The 27,966-nt window shown below is 33.3% G+C and overlaps 1 protein-coding gene across 1 annotated transcript in view; it reads left to right on the forward strand.

Moving 5' to 3' along the window:
- Window positions 1-27,210, forward strand: part of LOC129228198 (cytochrome c1, heme protein, mitochondrial-like) — a 62,196-nt gene extending 34,986 nt beyond the window's left edge. The window contains exons 5-7 of the mRNA XM_054862869.1: window positions 2,196-2,366; window positions 9,106-9,354; window positions 26,947-27,210. Of these exons, the coding sequence (XP_054718844.1) occupies window positions 2,196-2,366; window positions 9,106-9,354; window positions 26,947-27,048 (522 nt within the window). The 3' untranslated portion in view covers window positions 27,049-27,210. The remainder of the gene's footprint in view (window positions 1-2,195; window positions 2,367-9,105; window positions 9,355-26,946) is intronic.
- Window positions 27,211-27,966: the final 756 nt, after the last annotated feature.

The raw sequence follows: 27,966 nt of genomic DNA on the forward strand, positions 1-27,966 counted from the left end.
ATCAGGCTCATGACGTTTCAGAAGAGCGCACTTTTGCGCGTGGATTTTTAAAAATTGATTAAAAATCAACCACAGTGTTTTAAAATTCGGCGATGGTGAATTTTTTAGTTTTGAGGGTCAATTAACAATATCCAATAGCCAAAATATGAACATTTAATAGGTTGCAACTTCCCTATTAGTCGCATGACACTCAGATTAACTTATTTTTTGCGTTTGTTTTTCTTTTAAATGAATAAAAAATTTTCAAAATCATTCCAACACTAAACTTAGTGGAAAATTGCGTATCGTGTTCAAGATTGCAATCTTTTTGCATCTTGTCAATGTTTTAATACTTTTAAAATCTAGAATTTGTTTTTACATATGCTACCTTTAGGTTAGCTTATTTTCTTTTTTATTTTAATTTATAATATATTACTTTTTTCAAAACATGCGGACAATGAGCACGTGCTTTGCGGGAAGTGTATTCTCGCTTTTGACCTTTCAATCCTTTTGCATCTTGTAAATATATTAATATTTTTTGACAATTAGTCGCATGCCACTTCAGATTAACTTATTTTCTGCGTTTGTTTTTCTTTTTAATGAATAATTTTATTTTCGAAATCATTCCAACACTAAACTTGTACTTTGTGAAAAATTGCGTATCGTGTTCGAGATTGCAATCCTTTTGCATCTTGTCAATATTTTTAATACTTTTAAAATCTAGAATTTGATTTTTTTTTTTTTTTTTTGGTTTTATGTCACTAAATTAATTTAATGGTAATTATGGTACTTGTATAAACTTAGCAGGTGATTTCAAAATGCATTATTTTAATACATTGTACATATATATCAGCTTGTTTTCATGCATATTATAGTTTAGTATAAATTTCAGCATGTTATTGAACGCATTTGCAAATTGCAACCAAGTAAAGCATAACGGCACCTAAGAAAAAAATATTGGTTTCCAATGGCACCTAAGTAGCTGATGCTAATTTCGACCTCTGGTAGCGTGCTACTTCTGATCTTTGCACTGCAGTTGACTCCCGCTACAACGCGATCCGAATTGCGCGAAATGGCTATAATGCGATTTTTTTTACCAGTTAAGAATTTTAAACATAATGCAAATTCCTCGCCCGCAACATGAAAATTTTCAGAAGGAAATCACGGTGTGTAAGTATCGGCTTTGTTATTGGCTACTGAAAATGTTTTTCGTAAATAGACCTTCATCCCTTCAGCATCACTGAGAGCAGAAGTTCCCACACCATACTAGTCTGATACATCACTCATAAAAATAACTATTTCTCATTTTCCTTTTTATTTTCCATTCTAAATATCAAAGTTGTTGAAATATAATGACATCTAAGAGCGCTGTTTCATCTTGTGAAGATAGAAAGAAAAAGAGAAAGTTTCTGACAATAAAAGAAAAGTTCAAGATTATGTGCTTAAACAACTATAAAATGCGTTGAAGATAGCGCGATAATTAGGTATGAGAGAATCTTCCATATGTACAATTAAAAGTCAAGACAAGGAAATCCGTAAAAGTTCACCGCATAGTATCTAAGCAAAATGCAAAAATTATGAAAATGGAAGTTTCTCTTGTAATGTGAATTTAAGATAGGTGTTGCCATAGATGGAAACCTTATAAAAGAACTAGTGAAGCAACTGTATTGTATATTTAAAAATATATAAGAATAACGGTTCGAGATCACACAGCATAAATCATCATCATCTTCACTTTTTTTAAGTTACAAATATCAGTACTGGATTTACTGTACAGTAAAACTATAGTGCATTTGTTTTTCTTACTACATACTGTACGTACCTTACTGGTTTATTTTATATATCTTTCTTTCCCATTGATCATTGATGTTGTGCATCGTAGCAATATTTGATGTTGAATAAAATGTGTTTTTTTTTAAATTTAAAATAAATAAAACTTCAGTTTTGTATGTAAGAAATAGTAATATATTGTTACAGAATGGCTTTTAACAGTTTGAGGTGGTGTTTACAAGTGTCTAAAATAATTGGGTACGTTTATAAAAGTTTACTCATACTCTTTTCCACAACGCGAAATTTCGACTTACGCGATGAGTCTTGGAACGTATCCCTCGCGTAAGTCGGGACTCGACTGTACTCACACTTGTTAATAACATCTTATTCAATTTTTTTTTTTATTTGCAGATCAAATATTTATTTTTATTTTTCATAATGAATAGATACAAGTGTTAGATGGTCCCAATGAAGAAGGAGAGATGTTCAAAAGGCCGGGAAAACTTTTTGATACTTTTCCCAGCCCGTATGCTAATGAAGAACAAGCTAGAGCAGCAAATAATGGTGCTTATCCTCCTGATTTGAGTTTAATCACGAGTGCTCGCCATGGAGGAGAGGTAATGGTTCATTTTTATGTTTATCTTCATATTACTCTTTTATCAAATTGACTTGTTTCCAATAACTACAAGGTTGCCACGCACCAGGAAAACCTGGAATTGTCAGGGAAATTTCTTTTATTTTCCGATCATTCTTAATTAGCGCGCTGCGTTATATGAGGTCAAAAATAATTTAGTTCAGCCTTGATTTTCCCGCTGCCATTTGTTGTTTTGTAGTTCTGTTGACCTAACAATTTGTGTCTAACTCCCGTAAGGAAGGTAAACATCTAAGGTTTAGCAGATGCCTTTCTATTTCACATTTCTGTAGCTATCTAGTGAATGAAATGTCAGAACTCAAATTGAAAAACTAAATCATTTTATTTATAAATCTAATAATTAATAACTGTAAATCATAAAAACTTCTATAAATGGCATAAACAAGTATGAGGGATTTCAACAATACTCAAATCAATCTTCATGTTCCAAAAGCACATCTTTCCAAAAAAATATTTGACACCCTAACAAGAATTATTCTAAAATGTTTCAAAAAAAGTTAAGTCCCTAACTCTCATGGCGAAATCCTAACAGCCATCTCCTAAGTTCAGGACGTCACTTCAACAGCGAACGATCCTCTTAAAAATACGACTATCGTCAGTCGAAAATGAGAAACGAGAGCAGAAGAGATTTCCTTCTCATTTCATCTGCTTATATCCTCTCCCCGCATACGCGGCACGTCACTCCGGATATGCTTACGTAAGAGCCAATCTGGATCCTTCCAGAACAATCGATTTGCTGCGGAGTCATCGAGAGATTACATCACACATCCGCTCGTGCTCTGACGTCACATCCTTCCTGACGAACACGTCGTTATGTTTACACATTGTTTTTCCGATACGCGATTTGAAACAAGCATCCTTTAAAGGGACAAGATGAACTGCTTATTCATTATTAAAGAAATACAAGTGAGTAAATGCATTTACATTTAGTTTACACTTAGCTTTTAAAATGAATTGGTGAGAATATCTCTCAAATAGACATTCTTTGGCTATCAAGTTCTGACTTTCCCCCATGGGTGCAAGACCTTCCGTCTCAGGACGTATTTCCGTCTGGACAAAATTTTCGAGACGGAAGTCGGGACGGAAAGAAATTCAATCACTTTCTTTTAATTTTTAATGAAAAAAGAAAAATTGAGTGTTTGAAAAATATGCTTTAATATTACTGGACCATTCCATAACCACGAATTTACATCGACATTCTCTCGGTTTTCCGCCATGTGCTTGTTTTGTTTGCAACGTGCTTTTGGAGGAGTGGCGTTTCGGCTCGCGCCGTTTGACTGTTTTTAGGTATAGCTTTGTTATTTCCGACTCACTGCATTGCAAACCGAGGAGTTGCTCGCTATTCTCCCTGATTTTTTCGAAGCAATCGGCTCTAATTGAAAATTTAGCCTTTTCTCATGCTATTTTCGATCATCCTTTTGTTTTTTTCATTTGTGGGTTTTTTTTTTTTTTTTGCAAACTTTACATGCATAAATGAAAATTATGTACGCTCTTAAAATGTCTTAAGAGTTGAATCTGCATCACCGATTGAGAGTGATTGCTGACAAGATGAAATATTTTCGCCACAGCAAAGGGCGTCCACATACCAGGTAAAACAGAAACTATCAAGGATTTTGAAGATTTTAATGAAAATGGGAATTTTGGAAATAATCGAGGGGGGGGGGGATTTCAAGCTGGTTGGAAACACCGATGGGCAAACCGTTCCTGCATTTTTGACAAAGACTTGAGGAATCACTAAATTCTAATGTCATTGAATCGAACACTCGCTAGAATGGAAATATGGGTGTGTGGGGGGGGAGAGAAAGGGAAGGAGAAAAATAACGGCAGCACGAGTTTGCGAAAAAACGCTGCTCTTGCAAATAGGGTAATCTGTCCGCAAATTAACCCACGATACTGAGGTCTTAAAACGTTGATATCTTGGACAATCTAGGGGGGGGGTTACTCACGGGTTACAGTATAAAATATCAAAAAACTGAATTGAAAATATTTTTGAAGCTAGAAGTGGTTCGATATTTCTCCACTGCAAACTCTTAAAAATTTAAAAGTCAAAAAGTTTTAGGCTGTCTCTAATGATGTAAAAGTGGGTTTTAAAAAAGAATCGAAGACTGGAGTTTTAAAAACACTAATTTAGGCAATCTTTGGTGAATTGATGAGAGATGGTTTTGGTGTTCTAACGTGAAAATGTTTTGTAGCTGATGTATTAAAAACTATTTGAGGCTATACTTAAATGACTTAACTTAAAGGGCATTTGCGACCCTCTCCCGAAAAGTGTTTGTAATTGAAGTCTTAAATCTTTTAGACTGTCTTTGGCAATGTCAAGAGGGAAGAAGGGGGCTCTCTTTAGGCGAAATTCCGAAACTGGAGTCTTAAAAGCGCAACTTTGGACCGTCTTGGGGTTCGGGGTTCTCCTTTCCCAAAAAATATTCAAAGCTGAAGTATTCAGAACTCAGCTTTAGGTAATCTTCGGAAGACTTAAGAAGAGGGAATTCGAAGGATTTCTCTCAATACGTTTTAGAATTTAAATTCTTAAATCTTCGGTGATGAAAAGGGGAAACCGCAAATTTAAGTCAAATTTAGTGAACTTAGAGGGAAGAGTTCGGGGGGGGGGGGGGGGGGGTCTCTCTCCCCGAAGTATTGAAATGCTATTTTGGCTATTTTTGAGTGAGTTAAGAGTTAGGGAATTCAGGGGTCTTTCTCGAAACATTTTCGAAATTGAAGTCTTAAAATTTTGGGTTGTCTTTGGCGATGTGTGGAAGGGAGTTGCTCTCTCAATAGAAAAATTAATCTTAAACAAAAACTTGCACTGCGTTTAGCAAACACAATGAGAGGGAGGGGGGGATTCCGCACCCCCAGTCCGAAATATTTTAGTTTCTGAAATTTTAAGAGCTTTGTTTTGGGCTATCTTTAGATGACTTAAGGGGGAAGGGTGTTAGGGAAGACTTTTTCAAAAAATTTCCAAAATTAAAGTATTAAAATTTTTAGGCGGTCATAAGTCATGTTTATAGGTAAGAGGGGTACTATTCCTACAAAACAATTTAGAAACTGAAGTCTTAAAAATTGAAATTTAGGACATTTGTGGTGAACTCAGAGGAAGAGGTTCGGGAGTTCTCTTCCGAAAATTCTTTGATGCTGAAATATTTAAAGCGCCACTTTAGGCCATATTTGAGTGCCTTAAGAGGGATGTGATTCGGGAACCCTGCCTGGAGTTAGGATTCAGTTCCCCTATTTCTTTTTTTAATTAATGAATGTTGGAAAGGGTACCTTGTTTAAAAAATATATTTACTTCACTGAAGCAATTTTTTATTGCTATTTTCACCACCTACTATCTTATAAAATAATTCTTTTTCAAATGAAGACTGTGAGGGAATGGTGACAGTTCATTATCATTAGTCGGTCTTACCCTTCCCCCACCTTTCCTTCTTTTCTAGTTTGTTGGTGCTGGGTAGACTTTCGAATCAGAATTGATTTATGTTGCAAAAGTGAAAATCTTATGTCCTAAGCGATTTTATTGCTACAACAAAAATGTTTAGGATCCGCAAAAAACTAATGGTGGGGTGCTGCAAACGCTTTTACCCCTTACATTATCCAACATCGTCTAAAATTGCGTTTTTGAAACTTCAATTTCGAAATATTGCCGAAGGAGGGTTCCTGAACTCCATCCCTTCAATAGTGCATTCAAAGTCCCTCTTTCTTTAATATTTTTTGAAGGTTGCCCAATATTGTGATTTTGGGACTATCAGTTTGAAATAATTGATGTAAGAGTCCCTGAACCCCTCCTTTCCCTGAACTTTACCAAAATGGCCTACCACAGCGTTTTTTGGACTTCAGTTTGAAAAAATTTCTGTGGGAGAGCCCCCAGACCCCCCCCCCCCCTTATTGCCGGATTTTAGATTTTTTGGAATTATGATGTCAAAACACTTAAATATTACAATTTTAAGGCTTAAAATTTAAATCAAACAGATTCCAAAACTGGCATTGTTAAAATCTGCAACATTTATACATACAAATTTTTCCTTAAGCCCGCATGCGGGCGGGGGCTGAAAATATTTTCTGTCTTGAACACATCACCAAACTTGCACCCATGCTTTCCCCTTCTCTCTGTAGTTCTTTTTGTCAACTCTCTGGCATTGGCGCGCCAGTCGGCAGACATGCGCAGAACGTATTTTTTGTCTTCGTAGTTTGAGCGGGCTCTGTATGTCGCTTTTTTACGTCAGCAATTCTGAAGTTGTTATTACTATTTTGAGTAGGCAGCACATTGTTTTGTCTGCAAGTGCGGCAGAAGTTCTTAATCAGCTGCAATAATCTTTTCATGTTTTCTGTTGACCTAACAAATTGTGTCTATCTCCCGCAAGGAAGGTAAACACCAAGTTTAGCAGATGCCTTTCTATTTCACATTTATGTAGCTATCAAGTGAAATGAAATGACAGAATTCAAGTTGAAAGGCTAAATCATTTTATTAATAAATCCAATAATTAACAACTGTAAATAATCTTTAACATTGATAAATGATATAAACAAGTATGAGGGATTTCAATACTACTCAAAACATCCTTCATGTTCGAAAAGAACATCTTTTCAAAAAAAAACATTTGACACCCTAACATAAATTACTCTAAAATGTTTCCAAAAATTTTAAGTCCCTAACTCTCATGGCGAAATTTTAAAAGCCATCCCCTAAGTGCAGGACGTCGCCTCAACAGTGAACGATCCTCTCAAAAATACGACTATCGTCAGTCGAAAATGAGAAACGCGAGCAGAAGAAGTGATTTCCTTCTCATTTCCCCCTGCTTATATAATGCAGCGCACTCAATGCATGTCACACCAGATATGCCTACGTAAGAGCTCAGTCTGGATGCTTCCAGAACATTCGATTTGCCGTGGAGCTATTGGGAGATTACATCATCTCCGCTCGTGCTCTGACGTCACATCCTCCTTCCTGACGAATCACGTCGTTTGAAGCCGTTCTGATGTTTACACATTGAGTCTCCCGATACGCGATTTGAAACAAGCGTCCTTTAAGGGACAAGATTAACTGCCTTTTCATTATTAAAGAAATACAAGTGAGTAAAAACATTTATACTTAGTTTACACTTAGCTTTCAATATGAATTGGTGAGAATATTTCTCAAATAGACATTTTTGGCTATCATTTTCAGTGGCAGCAATTGTTCAATGGTGGCGGCAAAACTAAAATTTTAAGTAATGTTTGGTGATGTTAATGTTCAGGTTATCTCACCCAGAATGTTTTTAAATTGAAATCTTAATTGATGAAAAAAGTGGGGGTGGGGGATGAAAATTTAAACAACAAGCAAAACCGGGCTGGAGAAACTGGTGAAGTTGAATATGCTTTGAAATTACAATTTACAAATGTCAGTGAAAAGGATGCACATGTAAAGAGTTGGTTAATGCGGCAAAAGTCAGATTTTACTCTTAAAAGGAAAAAAGACTTTGTATCATCGGACGGACAGTTAAGTCGATTAAATAAAAAGAGCTATTAGATTCTGCTAATTTAGTAATTTATAATTTATGTCTGCATTTGTTGAGCTATTTTAATTTTCATTTGCAGTTGTAAAAATAAATCCTTGATTGAAAAAATCATCATTTTGTGTGACCTGGATTCTTTTTGGTTATTGTTATCAATCAGTTATTGTTATCAAACTGAGTTTGTCCATTAAGCGGCGCCTACTGTATATAACTTAGTCGAGTAGTATAGTTGAGTTAGTATATAGTTGAATTTATGTACATCATTGTCTTGATATCTGCTAAAATAATTAAGGTATACAACAGGGATGATTGTGTCCCTGTTATTCACCAGAAATCCAGTACTGTTCGTTATGCTCCCCCCACCCATCTTTGCCCCCCCCCCTTACCTCAAATTTTCGGTGATTGTTTTATTTATTAACATTATTCATTGTGTAGATCTGTCAAATGCAATATTATATTATTTCACTGGATTAAATTATTTGGTTGCCGTTTTTCTACTTTCAACTTTGGTTTAATTCTTTTGGTTTCTTCTTATAAAAGCTCCTATACCACTCATGTTCAAAGCTCGCTGCAACCATGGAAGGTTATTTTTTTTTAATTTAAGCTTGCTGATTTGTGAAAATTTGCTTTGAATTACTCAATCGATCTGCTCCTCAATAACAGAGCTTTTCGGACATTTTTAGAAAAACTTTCACAACAGCAGATTTTAGTGTCTCCTGTAGAAAATGCAATTTTTTTTTCCTTTACTTTTTACTGCCTATTATTTGTTTGTTTGCACTAAATAAAATCTGCATTTCGACATTTATAGTACAAATTTACGGTATTACCTTGAAAAAAAATTTTTTTTTTCTTGAAAAGTGCTTAAATTTTTTCTCCCCGAAGAGTATGAACCCTAATTTTAAATAATTTATGTGACAAAATAGTGTTTGCCGGGTCAGCTAGTTTCCTAGTTAAATTCAAATTAAGTTTCAATTGTAAGTGCTATTTTGGTAGCGTCAAAGTTAAATTCTCGTCCAGGTCCTACTTTATGGGATGATCAATGGCATGTCCTCAGGAACTAGAAATGCCACCTATAATAATTTGTCACTGTGCTTAGAAAACATTATTATGCAACTAAAACATGTCACTATCTGACTAAAAACTAATAAATAAAATTATTGAGTAGAATGTATTATTAGGTATCATTTTGTATCAATGATCATAAAAATTATTTTTTTGCAGGACTATGTGTTTGCACTGCTGACAGGGTATTGTGATCCACCAGCTGGAGTGGAAATAAGGGAGGGATTGTATTACAATCCTTATTTCCCAGGACACGCCATTGGTATGGCTCAAGCCCTATATAACGAAATTATCGAATACAGCGATGGAACACCTGCTACCATGAGTCAGTTGGCGAAAGATGTTTGCACGTTCCTCAAATGGGCTGCAGAACCAGAACATGATACAAGAAAGAGAATGTTTATAAAGGTACTGTATATTATTTAAAGACGTAAGTGGCTAATAGAGCTGTGTACTAGGGTGGGTCGAAAAACACTTTTTTTTTTCTAATCAATTTCTAATAGCGCGGAAAACTTGTACATTGGCATCCTAATAACAGGGAAAATAATTTAATTTTTATTTTTAATTTGAAATCGCGCAAGAGCCCTCAAGTTGAGAAAAAAAAAAAAGAAAAAAAATGAGCAATTTTTAAAGAATTACATTTTTTTCAAAAAGTAATTAACTTTATTTCTAATAGTATAAAAAATACACTTTGTAATTACCGAAATGTAGGGGAAGGTTTCTGCCAATGAACCACATAACACTTTTGACCTTTCTTAGGAAGTAGTTCAGACTCAAACTTTATATTGATGACTCAGTATATTTCGCCTTTTAAAAAAATTTTCGCTGTTAAATGTATTCAATAAAGAATAAAAACTAAAAAGAAATATTTCATCATGTGGTCCATTCATGGGAACCAGTTGCTATGGATGGACCATTGAGTTTCCATCGATAGACCACATTCTAAATAAGAGAATCAAACCATAAAATATAAATAGTTATCAAAGGAGGCAAACAAATACTACAAATAATAGTAAGTTATTCAAAGAGAGAAAATTTTTTTTTTTTTAATTATTTTTTATCACAAGAGAAGCATAAAGCCCCCTCAAGAGTTGCACAACGTAGCTGTTTTCACCACATTTTGCTCACCACTAACACGTGACTTACTCTTCTTAGCTAAAATTTCATGGGGCCTCTTTCGAACAAATGGGAGTCTTGTTTTATCCAAGTTCAAAAGTTTTGATCCACAAAGATTTTACATGACGACAAGGATTTTGCTATAGCACGTTGCATGCCTTCAGTTATCCACTGGCATTATTTTACCTATTTTGGTATTTTTCTCTAACAACAAAAGTACTTGAAACTGTATTAAAATTTACTTTAACAAATATTGAATCGACTACACAAGTTTTTAAGTTAAAAATGTAATAACTTACGTGAGCTTCCAAAACTTATTTTAAACATATGTTTTCATCATTATCACACTTATTTAAAAAGATTGACCACTTATTTAAGATAATTGAGCTGAAACTTTAATAATATTTGAAAGATTCCATGAATGAACCACTTTACCAGCTGGTTCATTCATAGAAACACCTAGCGGTTCAATGATAGCAACTGTCATTTTGAATTTTCTCATAGTTGTCACTGCAGTGACCATTCATGATGAAGCTTTAAATATGAGAAATTGTACTTGAAAGTGCACTCTTTTAAGTAAATGTTCCTATTTAGTTGTTCACTGATATTCAAAGTATCTAAAAAAAAATGTAAATGTCAATCATTAGTAATTGAACACAAAGAAATCCTATTTGGACATTTAACAATATGCTCCTTGACAATGCCGCATTGGACAGTTTTGAGACAAAAGAAGACACTAAAACTGATTTCGTGCTTGAGAAAACTCTGGTGGGGAAAATATCTTCGAAATCTTGTCATGGAACCGGTTCATTGATGGCATCCTTCCCCTATAAGAAAAACTTGGGAGCACTTTGTCGATCATTTGAACTCGCACAGAAAGCCTTAAAATACCATTTCTGAAGTAAAAGTCACATTATTTCAAAAATTCTTAAGCTGACATAAAACTATAAAAATATACTATTAAACATTTGTTTTTATGTTTTAAATACATTTCTCTTATGATGAAATGACTGAGGACTCACTACGCGCGGGCCTGTCATTTCAAATTTTTCCAAAGGGGGAGGGATGTCAAAAGGTGCAAATTCAATGGAAGTTTCAACGGAAAACAGCAAAACTAAGCCCACCCAAATGTAAATTTATTTATTTCTCAAATCCTTTCTGTGTGTGAGGGGGGGGGACAATGAACCACTCTCTGACCCGCCTAAATGACGAGTAATAATGGTAGTGGTATCAGCGTACCATTGAGCGGATCAATAAGTTCAGGATAATCTGCAGTTTGAAAATTAATTAATGAAAGCTTGAAGAATCCTGGTGGCTCATTTCAGACTTTCAGTATTCTCCTGTAGCCTAATTCTTAGATGTGCTGTGTATAAGATGAATAAATACCTTTGTGCTGAACAGTAAAGTAAGACAAACAACGTTAAAAAAAGCACAAATTTGCCAATTACACCAGACATGTGTTTCGGCGTTACAGGGAACGAACGTCTTTTTCAATGCGAAAAGTAATGAGCTTATGGATGAAAAGACATCCGACAAATTCGGATGTCTTCGTCAAATTTGTGCAAATTTGTGCTTTTTTAAACGTTGTTTGTCTTACTTTAGTGCTGTGTATAGTCCAATATCATCGCCACATCATATTCTCTGAAAGAAGAACAAGTTTCTATGAATGACGGTATCAAGGATTTATTTTAATGTTATTTGGTAAATGTCTTGTTTGAATGACCTTTAGTATATGCTTTGGACCATCTTTTATGGTGTAATGCATCTTAATATCAAACCGAACAGGAGCAGATGTCTTTCTTAACTATAATTTTCCAGTACCTGCATTACACTTGTTAGACTAATTTGGGAAACATTAAAGTCCTAACACCCCGTTAGCACATTTAACCGTTGAGACTAACTGAGGAAACAGCTAATTCTGGATCACTTGTTGACATATCTGTGCTCGGGGTATGGAAATTTCAAAGAAATGTGAAATTTCAGTGCCATACTCAGTCAGTAGTGAGATGTATAAAATTTGTGACAGAGACTGGTGGAAAAGTTTGCAGGCATGAAAACCCAAATGGTTTTATTAAGTAGACAACATTCAGATTAAAATCTTTGATGAAATATTTGATACTATGTCACACTTTCTTAACTTAAACAAAACAATCACACACAAATTGGTTAATTGGTTGGGTATAGGGTGTTTGCGTGTGTTTGGGGGGGGGGGGAGAAGTCGATTTGCTGCTAAATCCGTATGATCAGTCCTGAGTCATTTTATTATAATGGAGAAATAAGTAAAGCATTAAAACGGAGGTTTAATATTTAATTGAAAGCCAAAACCCTGCCATAACTTAAATATTTGTTACCACTCTCAATCGGTAGAGCGGTGAGCAAAACTTGTGACAGGGGATGAAGAAAATGTAAAAACCGAGAAGGTTTTCATAGTAAATAACAATCAGATCAAGAACATTTGACATGAATTCAGAATTTAAAGAACTTCAGCATAATGAATTACATCCAAATTGGTTGGTTGATTGGATAGGGTAGTGAGTGGGACTCGACTTGCTGCCACCGCCATGTGATTGGGTCTGTCATTTAGGGGGTCAAACAGTGGTTCATTGTCCCCCCCCCTGCCCACACACACACAGAAAGGATTTGAGAAATAAATTTACATTTGGATGGGCTTGAGTTTTGCTGTTTTCCGTTGAAACTTCCATTGAATTTGCACCTTTTGACACCCCTCCCCCCTTGGAAAAAATTGAAATAACTGGCCCGCACGTGGTGAGTCCTCAGTCATTTCATCAAAAGAGAAATTTATTTAAAACATAAAAACAGATGTTTAATAGTATATTTTTAATGTCAGCTTAAAATTTTTTAAAATAATACGACTTAAAAATGGTATTTTAAAGCTTACCGCGCAAATTCAAATGATCGACAAAGTGCCTCCTAGTTTTTCCATACATTTCTGTAATTACAAGTGTATTTTTTATACTATTAGGAATGAAGTACATTATTTTTTGAAAAAAATATATACGTCTTTAAAAACTGCTAATTTTTTTTCTACTTTTTCTCAACTTGAAGGCTCTTGCGTAATTTCAAATTTTTTAAATAAATTTTTTAATTATTTTACCCAATGCGCAAGTTTTCCACGCTATTACAAATTTATTGGGGGAAAAAATGCTTTTTGACCCACCCTACTGTGTACTCTTAAGAAATAATGTTTGATTGTTAGGTTTTGGCATTCTTTTATTGTTTTGGGTTGGCTGTAAAACATTAACTTATATTTAAAAAATGACAAAAAAAAAAAGGACAATGAGATAAACTGAATCCTGGGTTAAAACGTACATTTTAACCCGTAACAGGGGAGGTACAGTCTCATTGACTGCTTAAAAGTTCATCTCACCACCACTGTTTCATTTTCAGCCAGATTTAATTGTTTTTCCCAATAGCTATTTGTTTTGTGACCTTGAACACCCTCCTTCCTTATCGGAATCTTTTGGAAAGTGCAAATGGTTTAAATTTCATTGCATTCTTTAGAAGCGGTGTGTGAGACTGCACCTCCTCTTCAGTGTTACAATTTTCGGCAGTAATAGACATGGCTCTTAATGTTAGAACCGCAGATATAGGTTCATTTATCTTATCCCGTTATGCAGAGGAGATGCAATATATTCTAGATGAGGTTGAGAGTTGTTTGAAATGTTCGCAAAACTTACGCAATGATGTTCTAGGGGCAATGAAGGCTGAATTATTCCTGCAAATACGACAGGAAATGCTAATAGTTAGAGGGCTGTCATAAATTTCATGTAACATGATATAATTAATTTTCTGGTTCTAATATGTTCTGTATATATTAAATAACTAAAATAAAATTATTAATTGATAATAGATTCATTTATATTATGAGTTGTACCAGGGGTCCGGCCAGCGGATATTTGGGTCCGTTAACGGACCCTTCACAAAAATCCGATCAACCAAAGCGGACCTTTCACAAAATCCCGGTCAAACAAAATGGACCTTTCACAAAATCCCGATCAAACAAAACGGACCCTTCACAAAATTCTGATAAACAAGATCGGATCTTTCACAAATTGTTTATTGAAAGAGCAAATGAAATCTGAAAGCAAAATAACGCATATTTCTGTGTATAAACCGATAGTTTTTGGAACCTTTTTTTAAGTCAAATTAGAGGGATCAGCTTTTACAAAATCGGCTAATTTTGGAGAAAAAAAAAAAATTGGCACTCTTGCGATGCTCCTGCAAGCGATAAATAATTGCTACTGCCAAATAAATATAATGGTTGTTTGTTTTGTCACAGCTATTTAGCAGCGGTGTTGTTGTAAACTTTTCTGAAAAGGCATTGGTAAGCACTTTTCTCCCCGCTCATGATTTAATAAACAATAATAATATATATCTGCGAAATGAACTTAGAACCAGGGTTGGCAAAAACCCGGGTTTTTCTACAAAAACCCAACCCACCCGGGTTTTTGTGGGTTTTTCTGGTTTTAAGTTTTATTTCTCTATACAGGTACTGTTATATGGTATTTGTATTCATTACTGAAAAAATATATTCATCTAGTTAAATTTCTGAATCACATTTGATTGGTATCAATGTATTACTTATTAATATTATCAATAATTTTAATTATTACATACATTAACAATAATATTAATGATTTCAATTATTAAAATTAATTCTAAAGTTAAACTAATTTTTATTACTGCAAACATTTTAGAATATGTTTTAGTAGCCATAATAAATAGTTTTTGTAGTTACAATAATAATTAAAACCATTTTTAAAGCAGTAATGCAAAATAAATTAGATCCAGAACCAGAACTTGCCTAATTAAAAAAATGTTTAGTTCTTAATCAAAGCACTAGATGGCATGACTGTTTCTAGTGGAAAGGCCAAGAACAAGACACTGGTCATCCAATCAGAGATTATTGCTGAGGCTGACCAATGAAAATAATCTTTAGCCATTTCTTGGTTGAATGTACACAGTAGCAGTAGCACATTGTTTTAAATCAAAAGTTAGGTTAGTATTCCCTTTTTTCCTCTTGTCTTAAATTTCATGCTTTGAGTTAAGTTATTCAAAATGTCAAATAATGGTGGAGGTAGGAAAGTAGCTACTGAATGGTCTGAAGTTTTAAATTTAGAGAATGACACAAGAGTAATGTGCAAATATTGCAAAGAAAAGATATCCAGGAAAGTTGAAAGGGTGAGAAATCACTTGAAAAAGTGCATGGCTAGAGAAAGGCAGCAACATGGAGCACATAATGCAGATATTAGCTCTATTGATGATCAAAATGGATCTGCTCCTGATTCTTCTGATGCTGATTGTATTGTTTCTGCTGAATTTTTGAATCCCGTTCAGAAAAAACCACGTATTCAAGGTTCAATGACCAACTTCGTACTGAAAACTTCAAAAGAAGAACAATGCATTATTGATAGAAAAGTTGCTGCATTTTTCTACTCTGCCAATGTTCCCTTTAGTGTGGTTGAAAGTCCCGAATTCATTGACATGGTAGCTGCATTAAGACCAGGGTACTCTTTGCCTAACCGTAAACAGTTAGGAGGGACTTTGCTTAATGAAGCATCAGAAAAAATCGAACAAAAGATGAAGGAAGAAATGGCTGGAGCTTCTATCACTGTTATACAAGATGGATGGTCAAGCATAAAAAATGATCCTATCATCGGTTCGAGCTTACATACAGGTAAGAATACCTATCTTTTAAATATTGTAGACGCGGGATCTAAAAAAAAACTGCTGAATGTTGTGCAGAAATTGCTTTGAAGTCCATCGGAGAATGCAAGTCAAAATTTGGAAAAGATGTTTTTGCTGTGTGCACAGACAATGAATCAAAAATGGAAAAAATGAGAGATATTGTTAAGGAACACCATCCTAATGTACTCACGTTTGGTTGCTCTTCACATTTTTTAAACTTAGTGGCGAAAGAAATTTCACCTACAATCATTTTGAACCAAGTCATTGAGGTACAAAAATATTTCCGTAATCATCATCAACCGCATGGATGGCTCAAAGATTATGATTGTTTGATGCCTCAAATACCTAAATACTACTCGCTGGAATTCACACATAGAGTGCATTTCAAGCTTTTTGAAAAACTATCATAAATATGTGACAATTGCATCTGAGCACCAAAATGACTTTGAGAAACGAATTTCAAAAATATTGGATAATGTTGCAATTTGCAAGGAGTGCTTAAATTTAGACAAGCAGCTCACGGCCATATCCTCAGCTCTTGATGAACTCCAAAAAGACTCGACTACACTGTCACGTTCTGTGGAAATTTGGAAAAATTTGATGGAGTCGGATGATTTAAAACCGCACAAAGAAGTTATAAAAAAACGGTACAAACAGATAATTGGCCCTGAGCACTTTTTGGCCAATATAATGGATGCAAAGTATAGAGGGGAAAGACTTGATTCAGAGGAAGAGGAAGAAGCTGAAGCATGGGTAATGCAGTACCATGCAGAGTGGTTACCTGCAATAATGGCTTTTAAAATTAAAGACACAGACTATTTTCCTAAATCACTTTTCTCAGAAAATATTGTGTCACAGTTTTCAGCTGCAAAATGGTGGGAAATTCTGAAACATAAAGTACAAAAGAACAACAAGGTAGATTCTGATTTTTTACATTTTTTCCAATCCCTCCACTCTGTTCCATCTAGCTCTGCTTCCATTGAAAGGATCTTCTCTACATTTGGATTTGTATGGTCTAAGTTGCGGAACAGACTAAGCTCAGAATAATGAAAAATTAGTTAGTATTTACAAATATTATCACAAAAATAAAAGTGAAATTGATTTTGATTGGTAAACTGTAACAATTAGTTACAATTATTTTAAATGTATTACTCTGTAAATTATTTGAAATATATTTTGCATTCAATATTTTTATTTTGTCATCATTTGACTTCTGAGTTTAATCAAAACTATCACCAAGCATTAATTTAGCATTTTTTTTCCATTAACAAGAAGTTAATCAATGGTTAATTTTTAAAATTTGTTTTACAATTTGAAATTTGCTATCAAAGAATAAATAATTAAGTATTAGTAACAATAAGTAGTAGCATAAATAGAAAATGTTTCTGAATAATGATTTCAAAATTGAAAATTTAAGATTTTTTTCTCCTGAATTTTTAAATGTGAAAGTACTAATTGTATGTAATTATACAATTCTACATTCAAAGAATTATTAAGTAATACAAGTAATTAGAATTAGTTAATAACATTTGTGATTCCTTCAAAGTGGAAAAAAATGGTTATTGAGAAGGGTCAAGACTCTGCATTTGACAAAAAGCATTGGTTATTATATTGACAAGAAATTTTTAATAATGAAACTGATTCAATAAATAAATAAATATTCAGGAGATAAATTACTTCAAATACACCTGATTTCATATTTTCATTTACTAGTGATTTATAGATAATTTGGATAAAATATATAATTTTTGAAATGTATATGTTTTACTAACTCAGAAATTATCTTTAACAAAAACCCACTTTTCACAAAAACCCGGATGGGTTTTTGTTGGTGGACCCGCCCAGAAAAACCCGGGCGGGTTTTTCTGGGCTGGGTCCACTTTGCCAACTCTGCTTAGAACTGCAAAGGGATAGTAAGGGTGGGGGAAAAATATGATCGCTTCAGATAGGGTTACCAACTTCAAAATTATCACCACTTAGCGTCTGGCGTTGAACCTTTATAATGACTTGACTCGAAAATATTCTCATCATTTTACCAGCTTGTCAATATTTGCGTTTTTACGGGTGCGGTGCGGTGCGATGTTTAATTGTTATTTTGGGAGAAAATTATATGGGTTTTGATTTTTCGATGCTAACAAGGATGATTAACTTTAAATAAACTGTTTTAATTACCGTTTTTTTTTTTTCTTTAGATGTCTACATTTTGAAAAATGCAATCTTTTAACATCCGATATGAGAATCATATTTTGTTCTTTTTTCAAGCTAACTTCGCTTTATTAGGATGCAAATAAATGAAAAGTCTCTTTATTTCTGTTAGAACTCTCATTTCAAGTTTTTAAAGCAAAATTCCATTTTCTGTTATGAGTCAAAAATTAAAATGCTGAATAGATGGTTTATTTTATTTATATATATATATATATATTTTGGCGTCAACTGTGTCCACAGATATTAATGAAATGTTTATCATAGGACTCTAAAATGCAATTTTAAAATAATTTTATCAAAAATATTTTTTTTTACAAGCAGTTTTTATACTTTTGATGCCTTCCTTCACTTTGAGAAAGGGGATCTCTTTGCATCCGCTATGGGAATCCGATTTTTCGAAATTTTGATGATTATTACGCTTTGTTAAAAGGATATTTTAATTGTTTACCTCTTATTTTTGTTAAAATCACGGAATTTATAAGTTTTAAACGAAATTCTGTGCATTTTAAGAGTGTCTTGGGTCAAAAAGTAAAATGCTGAACTCCCTATTCTGAACTTTAAGTTATTTATTTATTTTTTTGTTAATTATTTTAAATGCTGTACAGAAATATTTCTAGTATAATTTAACATAATGTAGAAGGGTAGATAAATATTGATACTTGAGAGGGCGATGCCCCCCCCCCCCCGGGCCAAATATCGGAAAAACACTCAACTTTAAGTTTAATTGATGCAGTTCGTGCTACCTCTAAATTCTAAAATTTCGTTTTAACAATTTTTTTTTGCGAAGTTATTTGATTTTTCATAAAATTAATTCATTTTTCACAAAATTATTTGATTTTTCACAAAAAACGGACCTTGTGAAAAATCCTGGACAGACCCCTGTGTACGTTATTTACTGCAGCTTATGATTTCTTTCGAAAAATTTTAAGGCTCTAGTTAAATTTCCTCAGAAAAGGTATATTTCAATTAAAATTCAAAAACATTTTTTTTTTCTGTTAATAAAAGTGCAGAGAACATTTAAGGGAATAACAGAAATGTATCTTAATCATACATTTTTTTTTTTTTAATTTGAAAGTAGAGTGGTCTAAGTGACCCTGTTATGTCCTACTTTTTTACCTCTCCTGTTCAGGGACGTAACTAGGTCATTTTCGAGCAGGGGCAAGACTTCGTTTCGGCGCCCCTCCTTACTCCCCATAAAAATAAATATCAAAAAGTTATTATTTTAAAAATATAAATTTAAATTAAGCAGTGATATGATGGCTGCATGTGTTGATAAGCCTATAAATGCGACTTTTACGTAGTTATAAGTTTTTATACAATTTTATCACTGGATTGCATTTTTTAAAATTTCGATAGTGGGTAAAAATCATTAAATATTTCATTTATTATTTTACATATGAAGTTTTTCAAGGCAAACTATTTTGTATTTCGACAAGAGAGTAATTAGCAACTTGTTGCATTTTTTTTTCTTTTTTTATCAGATAACTGCCCCCTGCTCGCTGACGCATACCAACCCCCGAAGATTGCTTCGCAGCCTTATTTGATTCATGAAGATTTAAATTGTTTGTCAGAAAGAATCAGATTGAAAAACACGTTACGAGTTCCGTTTCGAACGAAATGAAAATTCCCCTTTCCCTCACATAGAAAATAGAGTTTAAGTGAAGAGCTAATTTTTTAAACGCAATCCCACTCCTACCCGAAAATATAAAAATAATTTGATTGAAATATGCATAAATGAGATGATATTTGAAAAAAATAATCGCTTTGAAGAGCATTTTCCCTCGTCCCAAACTAACTTGAACCAACTTCCACAGCTATAGGCGCTGATGCTAAAGGGGCTCATGAGATGAGCATTGCAGAACGGCAGTTTTGTACGTTTGAAAAACTGCTTTTAAGTTCGTGGTCTCTAATAATATATTTTGCTCTTTAGCTCCGGACTGAACATAGGACTTTTCGCTAAAATAGAAACCTGCTGTTCTAATTTGTTGATAAAATTGTTACAAGCTTTATTTGATGCAGAAAAAATCTTTTGGAACAACATGAAATATTAAGGGATGTGAGAAATCTTTCATCCCTTGAAAGGCAATTTTGTGAAATTTAACTTAAAAAATTAATTACAAAAAAGAAAGCTAATTAGAAATTTAAAGTAAACAACCCCAGGTTCAAATCCTTGGGGCTCAAAGTAATTTTGTACAAAATTTTAAGGCTAGGTGCTCTGAGGTCTCCTGGACGCATGCCCGCCGCAGGCATCTTTTCACAATTTCTTTGACGTTATTTTTTTTTTTTTTGAGAGCGAATTTAAAATTATCACTTTAAATGAAAACAATAAAACAGAAATGTTTTCAATGATTTATTTTAAGTATTTATATTATATTACTATGAAGAAATTTGCATGAAAAATAACGGTAATCAACTATATGTCGCACTAACGTGTGAAATAATTTTTACTCCGATGAAAAGTTTAGTGGGCTATTTGTTTTTGTTTCTCACTTGAAATTAATTGAATATTGCTACTTTGTATATAGATTTTAATCCAACAACTTACAATAGCTCGAAATGAACAGATTGTCTTATTAAAACATTACCTTGAAAATTTTATGTGCAACACATTTTATATTGTCGCAATCTGTATAATTAAATATTAATTATTACACGAGATATTTTATATAAAGGACGCACGTTTCCCACCTCTGGTATTTAATTATACATCTGAAAAACATTTCTTAGAAAAACAAATACCTAATGTGCTTCATATCAAAACTCTTTCTATTAACCTTTAAAAAAAAAAAAAAAAAAAAAATCATGTTACTTCTATTTACAGTACAACCTAATTTGTCTGGACTAACTTGGACCGAAGGCAATTTGAATAAACGAAAATCCGGATAGTACGGATAATAAGCAGTAATTAATTCGCAAATAGGAAATCTTTTATTAGCAGGGAAAAACGATCTTTTGCAGCAAAATTACATGGAATTGTTACTCGCAAATACTTAGTCATTAATAGTTCAGCTGGCAGTGGTGTCAGACTGACGCTCCAAATACGTCACGTAGTTCATTAGATGACTATAATTTGTTGCACGACCTACATATAGCAGTTGTGTATTTTCCAAAATAAGCGAATATTTGGCACATTTATAGTTTCGTTCTTACTATCATTAATTTAGAATTATCATTTTTGTGAATATATTTTTTAACTCCACCAAATTGATCCGGATAAGCCGGATGTCTGGATAAACGGGAGCCAGATAAATGAGGTTCTACTGTAAATATAAATATGCATCAAAAGTACCAAAGCAAAATTTGAGAGGTGTAAAAAATAGTTGATTTCTAACACATTAATTGAAGTACATGATTTAAGCATATTTAAAATATTGTGTGGGTGGCAAAAATGTGTCGAAACTATAAATTTCTCATTTTAGCTGAACTTATCTCTAAAAACCTTAGAATTGACCCTAAACAAAAATGAGCAGCCTCTCGCACATTAAATTGAATTTCCATTATTATAAAGTGCGAGATTTTCCCCCAAGAATGAGAAAAATTGTAAACTAAACTAGGCCAATGGAACAGTGTAACGATTTTCCCTTAGGCCAATGGGGTAGACAAGCTCTCGTCATTGTAAATGAGAGGAAGACATCATGTTGGTAGCTTTATGACGTTTAATTGTATAAAAATGAGAATTGAGCATTTCCGCTGTTTTGTACTTCTCATAGCTTCGCTCCTATATTCCTCCTCCGAGAGAAAGGTTCTTTAAATAAGATATAACAAGAACTGGTCACTCTAAGAAAATACTTTCATGCTATTTACTGCGCCATCCTCACTCTCTTTTGGTCTATCTTCACCACTCTTTATCTCATTAAACCGTGCAAGCTTTCTGCCTGCGCCCGAACTGAGGTTTTTTTTTTTTTTTTTTTTTTTTGACTTCTAATAATTTGTTCTTGTTTTCTTTTTTTTTCTACAAAAATTAATTTGAGCATTTACTTTGTCAGTTTAGCGCCCCTAAAATCTGGCGCCCGGGGCACAAGCCCCGTCTGCCCCCCTCTAGTTACGTCCCTGCTCCTGTTACAGGTTAATTTGATAACTAACTTTAAAGGTTACTGTAATCTAACATGTTGAAACCTGATTTTTTAATCTACATTAGTTACTGCTTGAGATCTTCACTACTTATGTGCTTAAACAATCAAATGATTGCACTAATTTTGGAAAAGTTTTCCTCCTCTCCCCTTGTGATCTATTGCAGTTAATCTATTTGCTCTTGTATGTGTGTAATCTGTTTGCAATAATGAGCGATCCTTTTTTAGGTTTTACATGCATTTTTTACATACGCTGTTGTCAGTTTTTGCTACATTTTAAATGTATTTGTATGCAAGTGTTATTGATCTTTTAAAGCCTTATATACACTAGCAAAGATTTTTTTAACTGCACACATTTTCAATATAACATTTTATGTACAATGCAATCAGTTTTAATCAAAAGACAATTTTGTATCTACTTTTCTCCCTCATTTTAAACTTTTTTCCAGTTTATTATCTGCAGCACCCAGTAGCAAATTTGTGGGGGGGAAGCCCCCACCCCCCAAGGGAGGGGGGGAAGCCCCCACCCCCCAAAAAAGAATGAATCAATTTAACAATAATAATTAGTTATTGCTAATTAATTGACTTCTCTATAGCATTTTTTAAAATTAGTTAAAAAGAACACTAAATGCAAAACATATTTTGAACAAAAATATTTTTATTTGCTAAAGAAGTAATGCTGGTGTCAGAGCTCATAGTGGCAGAACACATTTAACTCACTGATTTCAAATTCAAGGCAACGTAATGTTGCACTTCATCCATTAATTTTTCTTTGATAGAACCAATAATTAACGTTTTTTAAAAAAATGTATAGGCGTGCCTAACAGAATCATTTCGGTCCTGGAAACTATTTGAAAAAAAAATTTCTTTCTCAATTTTAAAAAATGCAAAATAAAAGAAATCATATGGTAGTTTCTTGGTAAAACCATGATATTAATGGAAATGGCATATGGTATCAATATGTTATCTCAACTGTATCATGGCTTTAAAAACAAATCAGCAACTACTCACACAGAAAAAGTTTCTCAATTCTTCAATAAAACTTAAATGTTATCAAGCTATGATTTTTTCTAAATCGTATAATATTTTATAGGCGTAAAATAAATTAATTTATAAAAACTTAAATGAGGCATGGAACTTTATGCTCGTGTTAGAATTATTATGACAATGTTTCTAATGGGAACCACTTATTCTATAGCATCAGCATTCAAAGTATATTAGTGCAAAATATTTATGTATTTAAAGTAGATTCATTGGCCAAAAGGGATCTTAAAAAAAAAAAAAGTCATGAAAACTTTGTAATAAAACAGTGTATGGCGGAAGGGGGGATATGGTTTTACAATAACTATCGTTAATTTAATTTGTTACATAAAAAGAGATCGGGAGTCAGACACTTCTTTGTTATTTTTCATTATACCGGCTCCCGAACCCAGCTCCGCAGACTAACTGTATCAAGAAAAGCTATTTTACTGTCTACATATTTTAAATACATATGCTATGAGTAGAAAACTTAAGTTAATGCCCCCCCCCCCCCAAAAAAAAAAGAATTTGGGAACTATTTACTGTTTCTTGTTATGGTTTCGGTCCAGCTTTTCTTTCTTTTTTTTTTCAAGCAGTCATTTTCACTGCTCAAATGCAAAGAACCTTAAAGCAGATTGCAAAGTATTGTCGCAAATTTCGCCCTCCTCGTATTCACTTCTTACGGTTTCGACCAAGTTTTTATTTTTTCAAGTAACTATTCAAATACTGTTGCAGTTTTTTTTTGGGGGGGGGGGCATGATCCCCATTACCCCCCCCCCCCCCTTGTATCCACCACTAGTAGAGGCTAGAGATGTAAGAGCAGAAAATTTTCAAAACAAGGATAAATTTTGAAATATTTTTATCGACTTCCTTCAAGGTGCAATGTGCTTGCTACCTTTCAGTTTTAAGACGACTTGTTGTTGAAATTCCTGTCTGTCAATGAAAGTCATCCGGATATCAGACTCACACCACCCATGCACAGACATACAGAACATTTTATATAAGTTGAAATACAATATATGAACTTCAATCTTTTGTTCAAGTTAAGTTTTTATTTTCATCTTTCAAATTTTTAGAACTGATGTGACTTTTATTGAGATATTTTAAAACTTTGAGGATTTTTCATGGTTTTTGTACTTTTTTTTGTTTAAAAAATTTGTTTAAAATTCACTGTTTGCCGGCTCCTGGTACGTTATTTCTATTAATTAAGATTCGCTAATGTACATGGGTGGATTTATGGGGGGGCAGAGGGGGGTAATGCCCCCCCCCAGTTTTGGAAGAACTTTATGTAATAACACATTTTCCAAAAATAAAAAAAAATCATTTTTTTTTCTTTTTTGATTAGTTTAGAAGAGCATGGGTGGATTTATGGGGGGGGGGGGCATAAGGGCAATACCCCGCAGTTTTGAGAGGACTTTATATAGTAACAACACATCTTCCAAAATCTTAAAACAAAAAAATCATGACTTTTTTCTTTTTTGAATAGTTCAGTGAAAATAAAGAGAATAGCGAATGTCCTTTTCTGATGGGAGAAAAGAAAAGGAAAAAAAAAAAAAAAACGAACATCAAATACAAATAGTGCAGCTGTCATTGGGGTGCTGAAAATGTGTCTAAATTCACTATTTTGGACTGAAAAACATTTGGGCAAGTGTATGAAAATATAGGCTAAACAAGCTCTTAATTAAGCTGCAACACTCAATAATAATTGACGATTATTTTAACAAATTAGAACTTAAAAAAAGAGAGGATCCCCCCCCCCACCCCATTCGCGCTAAAAGAACGATCTACTCGTTATGATTTGTGTCCACATTTAAAGCATATTTGTGCAATGTGCATAATATTTATGTTCTTAGTAGATTAATTGGCTTTTTGAGAGATTCTAAAAAATAGTCTCCCCCCCCCCCCCCAACACTTTTTTTTGAGAGAGAGAGAGAGAGAGAGAGAAATTAAATTCTAACACAAATTGAATAAATTTCAGTTATCTGAGTATTCTGATTAATTGAATCTTTTTACTTAGAGGGAAATTACAATTTTACTTTATAAATACTGTTTAAAAAGTAAGGTAAGTCATAATTATCTAAGTCTAAGTGAGTCAGTCCTTGTCATTATTGAAATCTAAATAATTGAATCATCAAAAGTTTTGTAAAATTTGTAAAATTTTATAAATCTATAAAAACCCTAACAAAGATTAGTAAAATCGTAAAAATCCTTTAGTTGTGAAAACTGAGGAATTTTTGTAAAAATTACAAGAAAATCAAGCAAAAATTTGCAGGTAAGAGTGAATTACAAACAGAACTGAATTTGCCTATAAGATAAACAAGCTATTGCTTAGGGCCCATGCTTTGAAGTGGGTCCCTAACTCCCAAAAAAAAATTGCATGATTCGTTCCTTAAAAAATGAAAATTGGTTGAAAAAACTAATTTCATTTTCAAGTGCTTGAAAACTTTGAATATTTGGAAACTTGTGGCTACAAACCTTAAATTTTAAAATTTCTAAAAAATGGTAGGGGGAGGAATGCCAAAATATGTCAAATTTAGCTCCTTGCTACATCGTGCATCAAAAGTGTAAAAATCATGGTTCTTACGTATGTAACATATTACTTGAAATAAATTTTTGTGACTCACATGTTTCATATCTTGCTATTTATTTAATCCCGAATGAAGTATTTTGGAAATTCTTTTGTATTGATTGCTTTTATCTTGCATTTACTGCATATTGTTAATCCGTTTAGCCCTGAAAAAATGATACACTACCTCTATTCCTTTTCGTTTTCTGCACTGCTTATAATTAAAAAAAAAGGTTGTTGTAATGAGAGAATTCTAGTTTATTTTTTCCTGTACAACTGTATAATCTAGTGCTTAATTTCAGAGATTGGAAAGTGCAAATGAAGTGCCTTAAATTATTAAATGTTCTAAAATCCTTGAAAAAAATTGGCACAGTATAACCTACTAGGGCTCTTGGGCTAAAACATCCAATCTAACCAACCAAACCTTGAAAATAATTAGACAAGTCTTTGAAACTCCTAAGCAAAATGTGCTTCGATTTTTTTTCTTATTAAGTGTATAAATTATGAATTGTTCTAATAAGTAGTATGTTACTCTCATGTTACATATTTTCTAATCCTGTACAACATTTCTTTTAAAGTATTAACTTACATCACAAAGCACATTTAAATCATAAAACTTAAAAAAAAAAAAAAAAATTGTCTATTTTTTTTCCGATATTTTTGTTTTTCCAATTAACCCTTATTAGGCTTCAAAATGCACAATTTTACACCCATTTTACAAAAATTCCTCCGGGGGAACCCCCGGACCCCCTAAATTTGGAGATATTCTTTATCCCACTTAAAAGTGAGCCCTGCGTCACTCTCTTAAGGTCAATTCAAAAAGGATAGCAAGAAAACACACATTAATGAAAACGACACACCAAAGAAAAAAAGAGTAAAAGCATGGCCTTATGCATCGCAGGAAAACAGACCAAAAATATGGGGAGGGGGGGAATTTAAAATGTTGCTCAAAAAAAAAAAAAACCTGCCCCCCCCCCCCCAGGAACTCGGTCCTAAATCCGCCTATGCTAATGTAATATGTGCTGAGTTTCGTAATTTTTTTTTTTTTCTTGAAAGCTTGCTAAAACATAACAAAAATATTTTCAACTTTTACAATTTGGTTACAGGGGGGGGGGGGGGGGGCCCGCAGGTACGTAGATCCGGGCCTGGAAGAGTATTAAGCAGTTAAAGCAGTCTCAATCTCATAGTTTCAAAAATATATTCTCCTGTTCTTGCTCTTGCATTTTGCTGATGCTTGTGATTAAAAATATTATGTTCCTAAGTGTTTATTAAATGCAAAAAAAAAAAAAAAATTTAATCATTTCTTTTCTTTAGGTAATGGTTGTCCTCTCACTTCTCGCAGGTGTCAGCTATTACTACAAAAGGCTAAAGTGGAGCACACTTAAGAGTCGAAAAATTGTATTCAAACAGAAATAAATTATATAAGAACTGCAATCATTTGTTTAATTTATGTTGTACCTAAAAATTATTCCTTATATATATCATGATGTATTTACAAATAGAAACAATAGAATCATGTAGATATCAAACAATTAAAAGTTCTGGTTTTAATAAAATTTCATTCTTTAAAAAGGGTTATTTATGTGTGTTTTCTTCTCTGTGTTGTAAATTACTTTGAAAAATGTTGTACAGAGCTTCTACTCTTTTGGTTCTATGACTTGATGACCCACTAGAAAAATTGTTCACTATAGTTAAAAACGTTTCATTTTATTTAACAGTTGAATTTTACAGATAAAATTATCATATAAATGTAATTAATTTATCCGGTATTTTCAGAAAGACAATGTTCCAAAGTATAAGACAATTGAATATAATATTGACAATTGTCTGTTCTCTTTTCACGGCAATAGTTTAGGGTGATGCTTCAGGAAAAAGGGGAGTAGTCACGGTAAAAACACATTTTTTAGGAGGGGGGGAACAAAGGTGTACAGGTTTTAGGACACAAAGAAATCAGTAAAGAAAAACGGAGGCACAAACGTTCGAGGACGCAAATAAAGTAAATTAAAATAGATTTTTAAAAAAGGTTCGAGAAGGGGGGGGGGATAGGGCATACGCGCTCGAAGGAGCAGCAAAAAAAAAACGAGCTCAGGTTGGAGGGCGCAAAAAAAAAAAAAAAAAAAAAAAAACGAAGTCGCACAGGTTTTGAGGGATAAAAAAGAAAAGTGGATTCACAGATTTGAGAACGCAAAAAGCAACAAAGGCGCACAGCATTGAGGGTGCAAAAAAAAAAAAAAAAAAAAAAAACGCGTTCGGGTTCAAGGGCGTAAAAAAAGTAAAGAAAAACGGAAGCGCAAACGTTCAAAGACGCAAATAAAGTAAAATAAAATTAATTTA

This window comes from Uloborus diversus, chromosome 1, assembly GCF_026930045.1.
Source record: "Uloborus diversus isolate 005 chromosome 1, Udiv.v.3.1, whole genome shotgun sequence".
Classification (NCBI taxonomy): Eukaryota; Metazoa; Arthropoda; class Arachnida; order Araneae; family Uloboridae; genus Uloborus; species Uloborus diversus.